The sequence below is a fragment of the Netta rufina genome (assembly GCF_964035555.1).
Source record: "Netta rufina genome assembly, chromosome: 4".
Lineage (NCBI taxonomy): Eukaryota > Metazoa > Chordata > Aves > Anseriformes > Anatidae > Netta > Netta rufina.
In genome coordinates, this window is record NC_140127.1 from 59,600,785 (window position 1) to 59,615,761 (window position 14,977).

Here is a 14,977-nt window from a genome sequence, read left to right on the forward strand (position 1 = left end):
CCTCAGTGGCTGTGGTCAGACCATGACCTAACTCATCATGAACTTGGAAGGGCTCGAAATGATAGCAGTTTTGATCGTGATTGTGCTTTTTGTTAAAGTGTTGGAACAGTTTGGGCTGATTGAAGCGGGTTTAGAAGGTAAGGGAGTGTTTTTTGGTGGCTCGTCCTTCTTTATGTTCCGGCTCTGCTCCTGCAGCGAGGCCAGGGGCACCTGTAGGGTGGGCGTGCGGCGCTGCCTGGGTCACCTCCAGCCCTGGGGGCTGCGAGCGGGCGGTCTTAGGGCTGCGGCGCTTTTCTTCCGCAAGAAAAATACACCGGTGTCCTGAATACCGCAAGTAGAAACTTAAGCGTTGAGCAGAGGTAACGTGAATAGAACGTGAATATCTTGTTCCTGTTATAAATCTGCAGTTCTAAAACAGTAGGTGTCACAGGAGCTTTTGGGATGCTAACGTGCAAATACTGCTATATTGCCTTAAAATTTTCATCTAACCTATTCATGCAAGTATCGTCTAGATGGGAATTGTTGTAAATTCAAGATATGTTTTTTTGTAGCATTAAAAAAACCTGTTGAATACTTAATGTACTGTTAAAACTTAAAATTGTCCTTGAGGAAGAACTGCAATGCTCAGATTCAAAATAAGCAACTTTAGCATTCACTTAGGGCAATTAAGTGCAAGTTTTTTTGCTTGATGCTTTATCTCAGATCACCTTCTCCCTTCTTATCAATATGGTTTGTGTATAAAGCAGTAAAAATGAGAAATAAGAAACTTATGTTATTTTCAATGTGCTTCTTATTTGCAAAAGCTAGTGGAATATTGATTTTTTTTTTCTTAAGGCACTGTTACTCTTACCATATGAGGAGTTAATCAAAAAAAAAAAAAAAAAGAAGAAAGAAAAAAAAAAACAATGCAGCATAGTTGATAACGTAGTGATACTCATTGCATCAGGTTTCAGACTTAAATGTTCTGTCTCAAATATTGAAAAAATGTGAAGAAATATGTATGTTCAAATCTTTCTGTAAGATAGCATTTGAGTACAGTGTATATACTTATGCCTGTGAAAAGGGGAACTTTGTTGACTGAGAGATTGTGGTTTCATGTGTTAACGAGTGAGAATATAAGCAAAATTTGCTCTTATGAAAAGGTCTGAAAATGCTGTTTGTGTAACCCTTTCATGAAATGCAGTCATTTCTTCAAGTGATTTGAAACAGGGAAGTTCACTCAAAGGTTTCTCTGTGTTGCTGTGTCAGATGGACTTGCTAGTGTTAATTACAGAATCTGAAAACCCGGCAGGCACTCACAAAAAATGTGTTATCAAGTGCATTTTTACAAAGAATGTATATACGCATTGGAGTGTGTTACGCTGAGTTGAAACGACAAGAGAAATTCCCTTTGAATGCATTAACTTCTGCTTTTCTTTTTGTTTTGTGTTCAGTTGTAAATAGAAGTGTCAATCAACTTGAGAAATGTAATAAGTTACCTGCAGCATTAGAGGTTGTGGAGATTCTGCCCCCCAAAAAAAGGTATTTACTTCCTAGGTTGGTTGGCAGGTCTCTGTGTTCTTTTGAGCTTCACATACAGTCCAGTTCCTTGGTAAAATTTAGCATTTGACTGTTGTCTGTGCTTGTTTTTATGGCTGGGGAAGGTGATAATGGGAAGGCAATTAGAAATATAGTGGAGCTGCCTGTAAGTGATTGTAAGAGTTCTGTAAGAAATAAGTTTATCATGCAGCTGCCTATTTTGTCTGCCTCAGTATAATAATAATAATAAACCACAAAAGTGTGGTTTCATATACATGTATATGAAACATATACATATGTATATGAAATCTTAAAGTTTCTTTCTTCCTAGTGCAGTACAGTTTTCCAGCATGTCAGCCAAAGGAAATCACAGGAAGGTGTATATTCTTCTGTGATATTCAAATGGTATAAATGAGATAAAAGACGTGTGAAAATCCAGTAATAGATATAAACGATAATGTATGAAAGTAGGCATTAGATACCTAGCACAAACTTATGGGTTCATTTGCTCATAGTTCAGGAACAGTGCAGGTTTATTCCCCAGGTATTTCTTAACCTTGTGAATTAAAGATCTGAACTATTCACAATAAAAATAAATAAATAAATAAAATAGATTTATGCATTTTTCCTGGGGAAAAAAAATTGTTTTAAGAATTCCATCCATAATGAAAAGTGCATGAATCATAAAATTGTTCAAATGTTATGCTTTTAAGTAAAATGTTAAGAAAAAAAATGAATTTTACAAGTGTGCTCAGAATATCTATATGCTTTTTTTTCTTCTCTCAAAGGTTAGTGTGTTCCAATTAAATGTTTTTGCATGTTTCATACAAATACATACTTGTTTTACATACTTGTGGCATATGAAACATATGCTACATCTATCTAAAAATCATCTGTAGATTCAGTAATGATCTATAATTCACTGCACCCAAAACAGTATGCTGAACTCTCTAAAGTATACTGAAGCATATGTAAAGATCTGAGTTTCAGAATTGTCCCTATCTAAATCCTTACCAAAAGCTTGAAGCTAGCCTTTTTTTCTTTCCACATTGGTTTGTTGTGATTCTGAATGTTGTGAACCACCTCCACATTTAATTTGAAAAACTCAAGTGCAATTTATGTAAATCAACAGCAAAACCACATTTTCCTCATTGTAGTCTTTTAATAACTACTATGTATAATATTCTGCTTTCTTCATAGTGTTTAATGTAAACTATATGTATAATAATAGTATGCAAAGACAATGATGAAAATAATATCTTCAGAATAAATATTATATACATTTGCTAATATTTATTTCCTAATGCACTGTGCTCACTTAGGTAACAGTATGTTTTCTGTGGTTTTGCCCAGTTGTCTTCAAGCACCAAGTGATTCTGTAATTGTAGTAAAAGTATTTTGAAATAGATGCTTTTAATATTGTATGACAGCTGCTAAAGCGATAAGTAGCAGAATAGATTTATACACTTCTGTAAGTTGTGGGTTGCAGGGACTTTATCTGTAGATTAAGTATTATTTTATGATGTATTGCAATCACTTAGGTAACTGTGCTTTCTGTGTTTTTTCTCAGTTGCCTTTAGCTGCTGAGTGGTTCTGCTGTTATTATAAAAGTGTTTTCAAATAGATGTTTTTAATATTGTATGACAGCTTTTAAAGTGATAAGTAGCAGAAAAGATTTATTCACTCTCTTTGGTTGTGGATTGTGCAGACTTTCTCTTTAACTCTTAGCAAATTGTTATGTCTTCCTTAATAAAGTTTGTATTGTTTTAAATGTAAACTTATTAAATGTAATGAGGAAACTTATCAATAAGAGTTTGTAGATGGAAATTTAAAATCAATTACATTTCTTCTTGTATGAAAAGTTTTTCCAAAAATCATTCAAAATTAAAATTAGATTTTTCTTGTGCTGGGGGTCCCAAACCTGGCTGCAGTACTCCAAGTGGAAGCTCACAAGGGCAGATCAAAGGGGGCCAATCCTCTCCCTTGACCTGCTGCTCACTCTTCTGTTGACGTGGCTGGCTTTCTGGGCTGCAAACATCCACTGTTCGCTCATGTCATCCACCAGAGACTCCAAGTTCTTCTCTGCAGTACTGTTCTCAATGAGATCTCCCAGTCTGTGCTCATGTCTAGGATTGCACTGAGCCAAGCCCCTTGCACTTGGCCTTGTTGAACCTCATTAGGTTCATATGGGCCTACTTTTCTAGCTTGTCCAGATCTTGTTGGATGGCATGCTTTCCTTCTGGAGTATTGACTGCACCACTCAGCTTGGAGTCATTTGCAAACTTGCTGAGGGTGCACTCAATCCTATTGTCTATGTCACTGATACAGATATTAAACAGCACTGTTCCCAAGACAGATCCCTGAGGGACAGCACTCATTACTGGCCACCACCTGGACATTGAGCTATTGTCTGCAACCCTCTGGGTGTGGCCACACAGCCAATTCTTTATTCACCGAATAGTCCGCATTTCAAATTGATCTTTTTGCGATCTGAAGATCATGTGGGACTGTGTGACCTTGCAAAAGGCCAAATAGACTGACTGATGTCATCTACCAAGCTACTCTTCCTCAGTGTAAGCATTGAAACCAGTACCACTGGGGATAAGGTTCAGAGAAGAAATGTAAAGAATATAAGTGATTCAGAATATTTATATAAAAATATTGTTTGTTAAGAAATACTTTCATAGCAAGTAGTACCTCTAACAGGAAAAAAAAAGTTATAGTAGTAGTCATACATGTTTCTGTGAAATGTGTGTTCTGAGTGTCTGTTTTTCATATCTAATATGATAATATCAAGATTAGTGTCTAAAAAAGCTTTCTTAGGAGCCCCAAGAGTGGCATTAGTAGAACTTTTCAGATAAAATTGCTATAATTTAGTTAAATTACTGAAAAACTTGATTCCTCCAAAATGTCAAAGCAGCTTCTAATTCCATTTTTATTGTGATGGCTACTGACAACTTCCAGTTTAGCATCTGGGAAGCAGACAAAAGCCACAGAGACACGAGGAGTTGCTTGTGATATTTACAACTGTTTTTGACAGACAGTGAGTGGAAATGACACTAAAGTTACTTGTGATTGTTCTGAAACTAGCACCCAGTTAAGTTGTTTTTGATCTAGTTTATGATCTGCTAGGAATTTCTGTGCTTCCACGGTGATGTCACCCTCCACAGTGATATCTGTGGATGGAAATGGAGGAATATTAATTTCAGAGCATTCATTATCACTAGCTTCATATCAGAAACAGTTTGTAGTAAGTGTATGGGGTCAGGCAAAGATCTATGTGTGACTCTTTCTTCTTGATGTCAAAGAAAGCTATGTACAGAATTATGAAATTTGAAACCGACCATGGACCAATATGTGAAAAGTTTAGACAGAGCTGACAGTGTGCAAAAGAACAAAGATGATAGAAACTTTAATATTAGGAATTTCATCCATTCCTTAGAAGTAATCTGTTCAATTAAGAGTCCATATATATAAAAAGATAAATTGAATCAAGACAGCTGTTAAAACAACTACTCAGATGTGGATGGGTGAACAGTAGATAGAAATCTTCAACATAGAACTCCAGTGAAGTTTTCCTTGATTAAATATTTCTGCTCAAACAGCACTACTATGTCATTTGTAGATGGTGGCAAGCTGTCTTCCATACTAGAAGCCTCAAGTTCTGGTTGCAGCATCAAAAAACAGAAATGTGCAAGCAAGCTTGCTAACCAAAGCAGTTTTAATAGGTGCCTTCTTTAAAGCAGTGTCTGCTTTAAAGCAGTCCAATATCTCTGAATCATCTTCTGAAGGCTGATCCATTCTTGCTGAAAAGTGTTCTAAGTGTTCCCAGGTCAGTATCTGCTGAAGAGATGCTTTTCTTGGGACTAATTTTCACTCATGGGCTTGTTTAGTGCTTTACATCCACGGAGGTCAACAGTAAGCAAATACTGTAACTGCAAGTGAAAGACAGATGTCAAAGGAATAAGTGAATAAAGAACGCTATGCTCCACGTTACAATACAACACCCTTTACAAACTTGTGAGTTTATAAATAACCTTTTTTAAAAATAATAATAATAAAAGATCAGAATACTAGACCCAAGCAAAGAGTTAGTCAGAGGACTCTCAGCTTTCCTGTGATGAGTAGTTGTGATGCATTTTATGAACACAAGGGTCTCACTTCTGTTTCAGTTTTGTTATTATTTATATCATATAGAATGGGATTTTGCAAAAGTGTAAGTTGCCTCATTTGCTATAGAATGGAAGACTACTAAAACCTTATTGCTCATTTTTACTCTTTTGCAATTTTAGAGAATAACCTCACAGAATTTATGGGATTAACGTGGGTATGAGAAAGTCCTGTGATTTTGGTCTGCTTTATCTCCCCCAGGGAGACAACTTCTGATATTTACTTTCCCTATTTCATACTGGCTACTCAATATAAAATTTGTATTATGAAAGTATCTGTTTTATTTATTTAATTTAAATAGGTAAATTTGACATTCCTACTGTCAAAGAGCCACCATAAGCAAAATAAAAGCATATACAGCACAGTGTTTGCCTATCAGTATAAATGCCTTGATTTTTACTTATTCTCTACAATGTTCAATTCCCTTTTCATTAAAATGTATAGATGCCCTCTAGAAACAGTTGTTGACTCTCTCTCTCTCCTTTTTTTTTTTTTTTTTTTTCTGGCCTGTATATTAGCTAAGAGTGGGTAGTACAAATTGAAAAGTGCACAATTTATACCATATACATTCATCTGGGTCAATGATATTCTCAAATTAAGAGAGTTACAAGGTTTTTCTAAGACTAGGTGGAGTGAATCCAGAACCTAGATGTGCTATGAGGATGACAAAAGACAACAGATCATTTTGTTTCACAACTTCCCTTTTTTGACATTGTTAAAAAAGTGTCCAATGCCAGTTTTCTCCCTATCTTCACCTACTGATTTATACATATATATTTTTCTCTGAATCACTCCCAGATTTACACTCCATTTTAAGTAAGTAAGTTTTCTAGCCATTAGCTCTGTGTCAGTCCAACTAAAAGACCTAAACTAAAACTAAAAACCAACTAAAAATCAACTTAAAAACTAAAGACCAACTAAACCTACTATGCCAACTAAACTTTTTCTTCATTAAGTTACAAGCAATTGTATATCTTCTTAAGAGTACAAGGAAGATTTTGTGGTCATAGTGTTGTTTTTAATAGGAGAGCTTTTTCCTCTAGTTATCTGACCTATTTCTCTGGTAGCTGTCAATGAATTTTTCAGCATCTGGTAGGAAATTCTGTCCAGCCAGACTAAATGCTGCCTGAATCTAATGAAGCAGATGATTTAATCAGATAAAACACCTCTGGTTTTTGCCTTAATCGTGTCTTAAAATCATTGGTGGTGATGACCAAATATAAGGATAAGCATTTCTGTGCATGCATATGGTGCGAGGGGAGATGAAATATTCTGGAGCAAGTCCTAAAGATCCAGAACCCAAATCTGTAGGATATTCTTTTAAAGAAGAAGAAAAAGAAGAGTTATTTGCAGTATGTAAGGAGTGTCACACCTCACAGTTAGTAGGACACTTGTAAAAAGAGATGCCTTTTGGACCACTAACAATATCCATACCACTGTCTCCCTGGTTTAGCACAAATGAATAATTGGTAATAAACTTATTCTTGTAGAAATTATTCCTTCAAGAGTGCATTTTTGTCTGCTTAAACTATCCAATTTACATATGTTCTTGTAAACAGTACCTACACTTCTGAATACTTCATCTCACAGGTTCAGGTTGTGCCTATATTACAGTATTGTCAAAACCTTGTCATTACTGAGATTAGCATTTTCTTGAAAAACAGTCTGATTCCACTAATGCATTATAAGAACACTTTATATTAAAACTTTCTTATTACCTAGTTTACAAATATTTCAAAGCTAATGTAATACATTTCAAGGTTAATTGCTACTATTATCTCCATTTAGAAAACCTTCTGCTCTCTCTTGTATAGCAGATTAATTATTATACAAGTATTTATTTAAATCTGCTTTATGTATTAGGAATGTTGCAACATTTTTTTCCAAAACTTTCTTTAGGATCTTGACTGGTAAGGGAGGACAGCATGTCACTGCGGTGTGGCCCAAAAGTGAACTCTTCTCTTCTCTCAACCTTCTTTTCAAAAAGTCTTTTCAGAAGATCAGTCATTCATCCTTCAGCTCATGTTGCTTACCAGGCCCATTTTCTTAGGGAATTTGTTAGGATTCCAAATGCAGAGAACAAGTCATCTACAGACTGGTATGTTCTTTTAGCATCAGAAGCTCCTACTCAATCAGCAGTATTTATGACTTTGCCCTTATCGATTGATGGAGTGCCTGTAGGTCATCAGGAAAGACAACTGCTGCTAGTAGAAGAAATCACCTACATGCAGGCACTTCTTGCCCGTGTCTCAGAAGCTGTCAGGACTAACAGAACCAAGAAACAGCCTGCCTAAATTTCTCTGGTGGTGGAACTTAACGGCTATGCTTAAAAAGCAGGAAGAGATCAATCCTGTACTATGTGTACAATGAGCCTGATATTTCTGGAAAGTCCAATTTGTGAAGATAAACCATAATGTCCATGTGTAATTCTATTCATTTGGAGGATAAGACCAAATTCTGCCACTTCAAGAGGGTGTGTAGTGTGCCCACCTAGAAAAAAAATCTATAATCTGAATTAGGTCCTTGAGTATTTTCTTGTTAAAAGGAACTTTTTTCTCACTCTGTGTCAAATTTTATTTAGCTGTAGGTTATGCATGTTAAATATTTAAAATGTATTAATGTGCCATCTGAGTTACCTCCTTTGAAGTCTGAGATTTAAACTTATGTTCACAAGACCATAAAAAAAAAAGTACATAGGCTCTCAGAAAAATGTCTGCCACTGACCACCTAGCAAGATCTTTTGCTAGGGATATAACAGCTGTATTGGAGGTCTGGCTTGCTTCATTTGTGACTTACAGCTGGTGGTAAAAGGCATTTTATACAGCTTGAATTTTCTATATTCTTAATATGTTTGAATGAACAAAAGTAATATGTTCATTATGTATATTTCATGCAATAGCAATCTAGATTGTCTAATTAATTTTGAGTTTAAGAATTCTAAACCTTCTTTTACAAATAAAAGTTCTACTGTTACCCAAATGTGGCAAAGAAAATGCCATGCCTATGATTTGGGATTTGAAGACAAGTTAGAACTCTTTCCCTCTTATTTATCATGACAAAGTTCAGAGTTCACATTCAGGTCAATTTTAAAGCCAGATAAGAGTTTTGAGTTGAATCAAGTTACCAGTATATTATAGTCTTCAACAGTAAAGAAATAAACAGTAAAGAAGGCAGAATGTTGTTTTGAAATTGTTGTTTAGCAAGTTGAGATATAATCAAATGTAGTAAATTTCCCTACAATCAAAATTGTTCTAATAGCTCAATAATAATAAAAATGTCATTAAAACAGGAAGGAATTCTTAATCTGCTCAGGTGTTGATATCATCTTTAAATTATCATTCCCCCCCAAAAATGCAATATTCTGCTTAAATTCATACATTAAATGCTACTTATTTTTCTCTTTGCATGCTTACTGAATTCTATCAGGACAAATTATGTGCTATTCCATTCATGAATGTTAGAATTCTTTTGATTGAGCTAATAATTAATAGACCTAAAACATTTGAAAAGTAATCTCTCTACAAAAACATCAGTTAGATTGTTGGTTTTTTTTTTGTTTTTTTTTTTTTTTTTTTGGTGGTGGTGTTTTTTTTTTTTTTTAATGCCATTAGGTCATTAAGACTTTTTTTTTTTTTTTTTTTTTTTTTTTTTTTTTTTTTGACAAGCTGGTCCAGTGTTTAATTACTTCAAATGCTGGAAATGATATATCTGCTTTTGGCTTCTGTTGCTGTTCAGCTCAAGGTCTAGGTATGTAATATCTTTGCCTACTCTTTGCTAGATAGTATGTAGCATCAGATATCTTAATCTGTTTCTTTTAGAGACTAAGTAAGTAACTCTTTTAGCTCTTTAACTCTTTGGTTTCCAGATTCAAAATATTTTCTGTGGTTCTTATCTGAATATATTTCAGTTCTTATACATTTCTTGGAGTTTATAAAAAACTGAAGAACATTGTTATAAAGAACAATCTTTGGATACAGGATTGACACATCTACTCTTGTCCTCCTTGCTCCTAAGCTCTCAAGAATCAAACTCTTATCAAATTTATTTATTTATTTATTTTCCCTGAAACTTCTGTGACATCTGGAAGCACCCTTAGTGACTCTGTATCCACTTAGAATTTTCATTTGAATTTCAGAACAAGAAAGGCATTTGCAGTTGTACTCAAGGGTCACGTCCTCTGAACTTCACTTCTGCTATCTCTGTACAGATACTGGTGTCAAGAGCTGTATACAAAAGGATGTGTAAATACTATACAGTAAACAAACTTAACTCTTCTTTCTTTGGGTCTTTCTCTTCTATTTTATTTTTTCCTGTTAAAGCTCAATGTCCTTTGGATATTGAAAGTATCCCCAAAATAGATCTGTCACAGTCAAAACAGTCTCAGCTTGTGGAAGATTAATTTAATTTATTGCCAGATGATAACAGAGTATGATACTGAGAATGGGGGAGGGGAACAAACAAACACAAAGTCCTCCAGGTCTTCTTGTGTGTAACAAGTGATACACTTTGGAAAATTTCCCTTTTTATGTTTTTACCTCCTTAGAACCCTTTAGCTAATTATACAGTTTCTTTTAACATACTCAAAGGCATGGCTTTGCATTAAGCAAATGAATACATGTAGAGCACATCTGGAGATCCTAGGAAGAATGTCTGTGGAGTAGGGTGGTCTTAGGAACTGTCGATATCCAGAAACCCTATAGTTTACTACCACCAGTAAAATATAATAATAATGATGATGATAATAATAACACCAGGACTTCCCTTAAAATTTCATACCTTCTAAGCGGACTTTCTGAGAAACAGATCTCCACTGATGATCTGTTGCTGACAGGTCTATTTCAGAAAGAAAGAATGTGTACTGAAAATGTGAAAAGACTACCAAAAAAAAAAAAAAAAATTAGCAATAACTAATTATACCAGTAATACTGGTATACCAGTATGCTAGTAACTGTGGAGTTACTAGTTTTACTCCAAAATCCAGCATTTTAACAAAATCTCAGGGCATGCAATTGTCTTATAAAGCTCATGCAATTTGCATAATATTTCATCATAAAGTTTGTTGTTTGTTTGTTTGTTTTTAATAAGAACTTCTAAGGGCTCCATTGTGTACAGCAGTAATTTATTTCCAGTATATCTATTTAGAAGTAATTGCCTAGTGTTTACAAGAAAAAAGATATTTTTTTTATTTTTAATTTTTTTTCCTGGTGTGCCTGGTGTGCAAGTGATGTATAATGCATGATAAAAGTACTGCTTTATAAAGGAGTGTCCTTCACATTAGAGCCTAACACATAATTATCCATTACAGTAATTGAAATGCAATTGCTGGACTTCATCTTACAGTCTTCCTCTGTTACATAACAATCACATTTGGTTTTTAATTGCAATTTTCTTCTGTCTTCTTTCAGCACAATCATTGTATCTCTTGTTCCCATCACCTCATTTTGGGCTGTTTTTTTACCCTAAAGCACATATGTTTTTTTTTTTTTTTTTTTTTTTTTTTTTTCTCCAGCTTACTCTAACTGATAATTAGCTTCCCCCCACCAAGATTCAGAAAGCTTGCAGAATAAACCAGGTTGTAATCTGTCTCTTATTTTCATAGTCATTATAATTGTGAAAATACATCTCTGTCTTTCTAGCAAGTTTCTTCAGCTGCATTTGTCATGCAGAAAGGATCCTCCCATGGAGGTTTTCTGAAATGCAGCACAATTTTGGTTCTAAACAATACATGAGTATCTTCAGGAAAATAAAATTTAAAAAAATGACTTAATTACATGTGGTTAAAACAAGTATAACATATTTTCTTCTTAAGCATTTCAGTTCTAGGCTGCAGAAAAAGTCACTCTGTTCTCTGTAGCAGTAATAGCAGCATTTTAAAACTGTAAATTATTTTAGTATTAGTTATTGTCAACCTGGAGTTTGTGTATTTGAAGATGACTGGATGGAGAGGGGAAAGTAACAACCAAAAAAACAGACATTTTAGCATCTTGAATTTTCAGTGGATAAATGCATATTTTCTGTAGTAAAAAGCAGTTTGGCTAAATCCTTTAGCAAATTTAGTCTGATATTCAGTACATCCTGTGATTATTTCCTTGCTGTGCTTTATTGATGACTCTAAGTTTGAAACAAAGAGCTTTATATTCATCTCAAGTTTTAATGTGAAAGGAAAAAAAAGATGGCATGAAATATTGGAGTGGTAAAATGCATACCAAAGTCATACTTTGATAAGCTCAAGTGTTTGTACCTGCGTTGTCAGAACAGAACTCTGGAAAGTAGAGACTCATTCATATAAAGATTTGTGTGTATATGTATACACACAGATATAAAGATATATATGCACACATATAAAGATGTGTGTATGCATATATACACACACAAAAAAATTCCCACATTTTGAATTCATTCATGTTAACTCTTTGTATAGTTTGTTACTTTTATGAGGATAGCAAAATTTCTAGATATTATAGATATTTTCTTCTGATTCTTGATCTTTTGCATTCAGTGGTGAACTATAGAATAACACATTTCTATGTGGGAGAGGGGGAGAATTCAATATGACCCTAAAGGATTTCTTCTGTTAAAGCTTTATAGATAAAGGTTTTCAATATTTGCATGAGGAAAAAAATGGTATTTCAAACATTACAGGCATTTAAGTTATTTGGTAGGAGGTACATAATGTTAAAAATGTTGAACAAAGTACTTGTCAAATTGAGATCTTCATACATCATTGTCTAATAATATGTTTAAAATGTATATTTACTATGCCAGTATTTGCTAAATGAAATATATTTATTTAAAAGACAGAGTAAAAAAATATTATAGTTCGTGTCAGTTTGACATTTTGTGATTTGTTAACATAGAAACTATGCAAGTTGCTATTTTGGAGCTATAGTCTGAGGCTGAAACTGCTGTACTGAGTCTAGAAAAAAATAAGTCTCAGGGGCTTCTGAGTCATATATCAAGAAAAATAAAAACCTTGTATCATTAATTGTTGTGATGCAGTTCTCCATGGGCTTTTTATGTGGGGTATTGAATGTAAAATGTATTCTGGAAATCAATCAGAAAGTGCAGCTTAAATCTTAACCCAGTGTATCTTTCATATGGGTTTAGGAAAAGGCTGTAGGAAATTGTTGCTACAGATTGGGAACATCCAAATAAATAAATAAAAGGGAAGGATCATCTTTCATTTAAAGAAATTTGTTGCTTTGGAAAGGAAGCATCAATACCCTCATAAGGAGGGAAAAGGAGGAAAGGGAAAGGTGATTACAGAAACATGATGCTCATAGTGCCCTTTCAGAATAGAATAGAATAGTTCACCTAGGAGGGACCTTCAAAGATCATCTAGATCATTCCCAGCTACCAAGCATATACAAAAGTTAAAGCATATTAATGAGGTCTTTATCCAAATGCCTCTTGAACACTGACAGACATCAGCCACCTCCCTAGGAAGTCTGAGGTTTGACCACCCTGATGTTAAAGAAATTTCTCCTAATGTCTAGTCTGAACCTCCCCTGGCACAGTTTTGTGCCATTCCCTGGCATTTTCAATTAAAAAGTTACAAATTTAGAAATAAGTGAATAAGAGTTAAAAATGTCTTGCTGACAGGCTATCTGCTTTGCTATTAAGAATAGGAGAGAGCAGGGTAGTTCAGCAGGAAGTTCTCAATGAATATGTACATAGATGGTCCCAACAAATGCAACCTTGTTACCGTTGAAGGTGGGATGCCTTATTGTGTTTTCATAATTGGTATCTAATTTAGGGTAGTTTTTGCGGAAAAGAGAGATAAGAGCCAGCAGACCAAAAATCAATAGATGGATCTTTTTTTATTATTACCATTTATTTGTTTATATTTTTATAAATAAAATCTGTGTCCAGTTAGCCAAGTATGGGATCTATAGTAAAGTGCAGCAGCAGAATGCATAATTATTTGTTAATAGCTTTTGGTCCTTTTCTTACAGAATTTCTGGTGGTGAGTAAATTTTATGTAATTTTGTGCAGTGGGGGGTAATATAAAAGAGAGAAAAAGCAGTGAAGTATTAAAAGAAGAACCTATAGAGTTTAGTTTCCTATATATGTTCACAGTGAAGTCTTTTAAATAGCATCCTAGCAATAAATGGCTTAGAATTCAGTTTATTCAAAAATATATTTTATCTTTGTTTTATCTTTTTTTTTTTTTTTCCCCCCGTCTTTATTGAAAAGCATGTGACATTGTGCCCGCATGAGGGTAGGAAACAAATTCTTGAAAGAACTGGGAAAGAATCAGTTTTTATTCTCCCTGTGAGGCTAGCCATAGAATGGGAACATACCAAATGAGTGAATTACATTTGTTTTGGTATGGTTTTCCTACAGTGTACCAATTTCTGAGGCACAGTTTTCCATTAAAGGTCTTTACACTAGTACCACTCATTTGAATGGTGAACTCACTTTACAGAAACAGCATCAGATGCATATGTATGCATTATTTATCAACTACAGAATTTGGTTTGTAACATCTAGAATCTAATGATATGAGTGAACATTCAGCTCTCCACATCCAGCTTTGGATGTGAGTTTTAATCAAGCATTTGTGCTGAAGGTTGATTATTTGTAAATCAGCGCCAATAAACCTGAGCCTGACACATGAAAATGGCTATTTTTAGAATCAGAGACTGTCAATGTTAAGGTAGAATTAGAATTCCCGAGCTCAACTGCTAGACAGTTGAACTGCAAAGACATTTCTACCTGTACAGGATTGATTTTGCTGTTTATACAGAGGATCATTTTGCAGTCAGGAACAGCAAGTTTTTAATTTTTAATTTCTTTTACCTTTACTCATTACAGAAATCATGAAGTGCCTAGTGAAAGATGGAGTACCCGAGAAAATATAGTCAAATATGCCATAGTATGATGGACTGAGATTATGTTATAAATCTGACACAAATTGAATGGGTGAATAGGATTTCCTTTTGCTCTTTTGTAAACTGAAGCTGGATCTCCCCCAGTTTCTCTCAAAACTGACAGGCTGTTATACTTTTTTCTCACTTTTGGGATAACTGTGAAAGTGATAATTATCACTGCACTGTACAATGGTTTTCATTTGAAATTCAAACTATATAACTAAAAGCCATATTTTATAGGTCTAAAAAAAAAAAAAAAAAAAAAAAAAGTGAGTCTAGTTCTTTACTCCTTATAAGAAAATTAGTATTTTGTAGGGGCAATGATACCTCTCCATTAGTGACATACAATAGTGAAAGCCTATAAAAACATAAAAGCTGCATATCTGAAATGTGGGCTAAACATTTATAGGATGAAC

The 14,977-nt window shown here is 34.3% G+C and overlaps 1 protein-coding gene across 6 annotated transcripts in view; it reads left to right on the top strand.

Moving 5' to 3' along the window:
* KCNIP4 (potassium voltage-gated channel interacting protein 4) overlaps positions 1 to 14,977 on the top strand; it is a gene marked incomplete at both ends in the record, with an annotated part of 439,123 nt that overhangs the window by 226,295 nt on the left and 197,851 nt on the right. For 2 of the 6 annotated variants that reach the window (XM_084285596.1, XM_084285600.1), the window contains one exon: positions 38 to 137. The exons of the other annotated variants lie outside the window; for them this stretch is intronic. In XM_084285596.1, the coding sequence (XP_084141722.1) occupies positions 38 to 137 (100 nt within the window). Of the gene's footprint in view, positions 1 to 37; positions 138 to 14,977 lie in introns of those variants that run through there. 6 annotated transcript variants of the gene reach the window in all.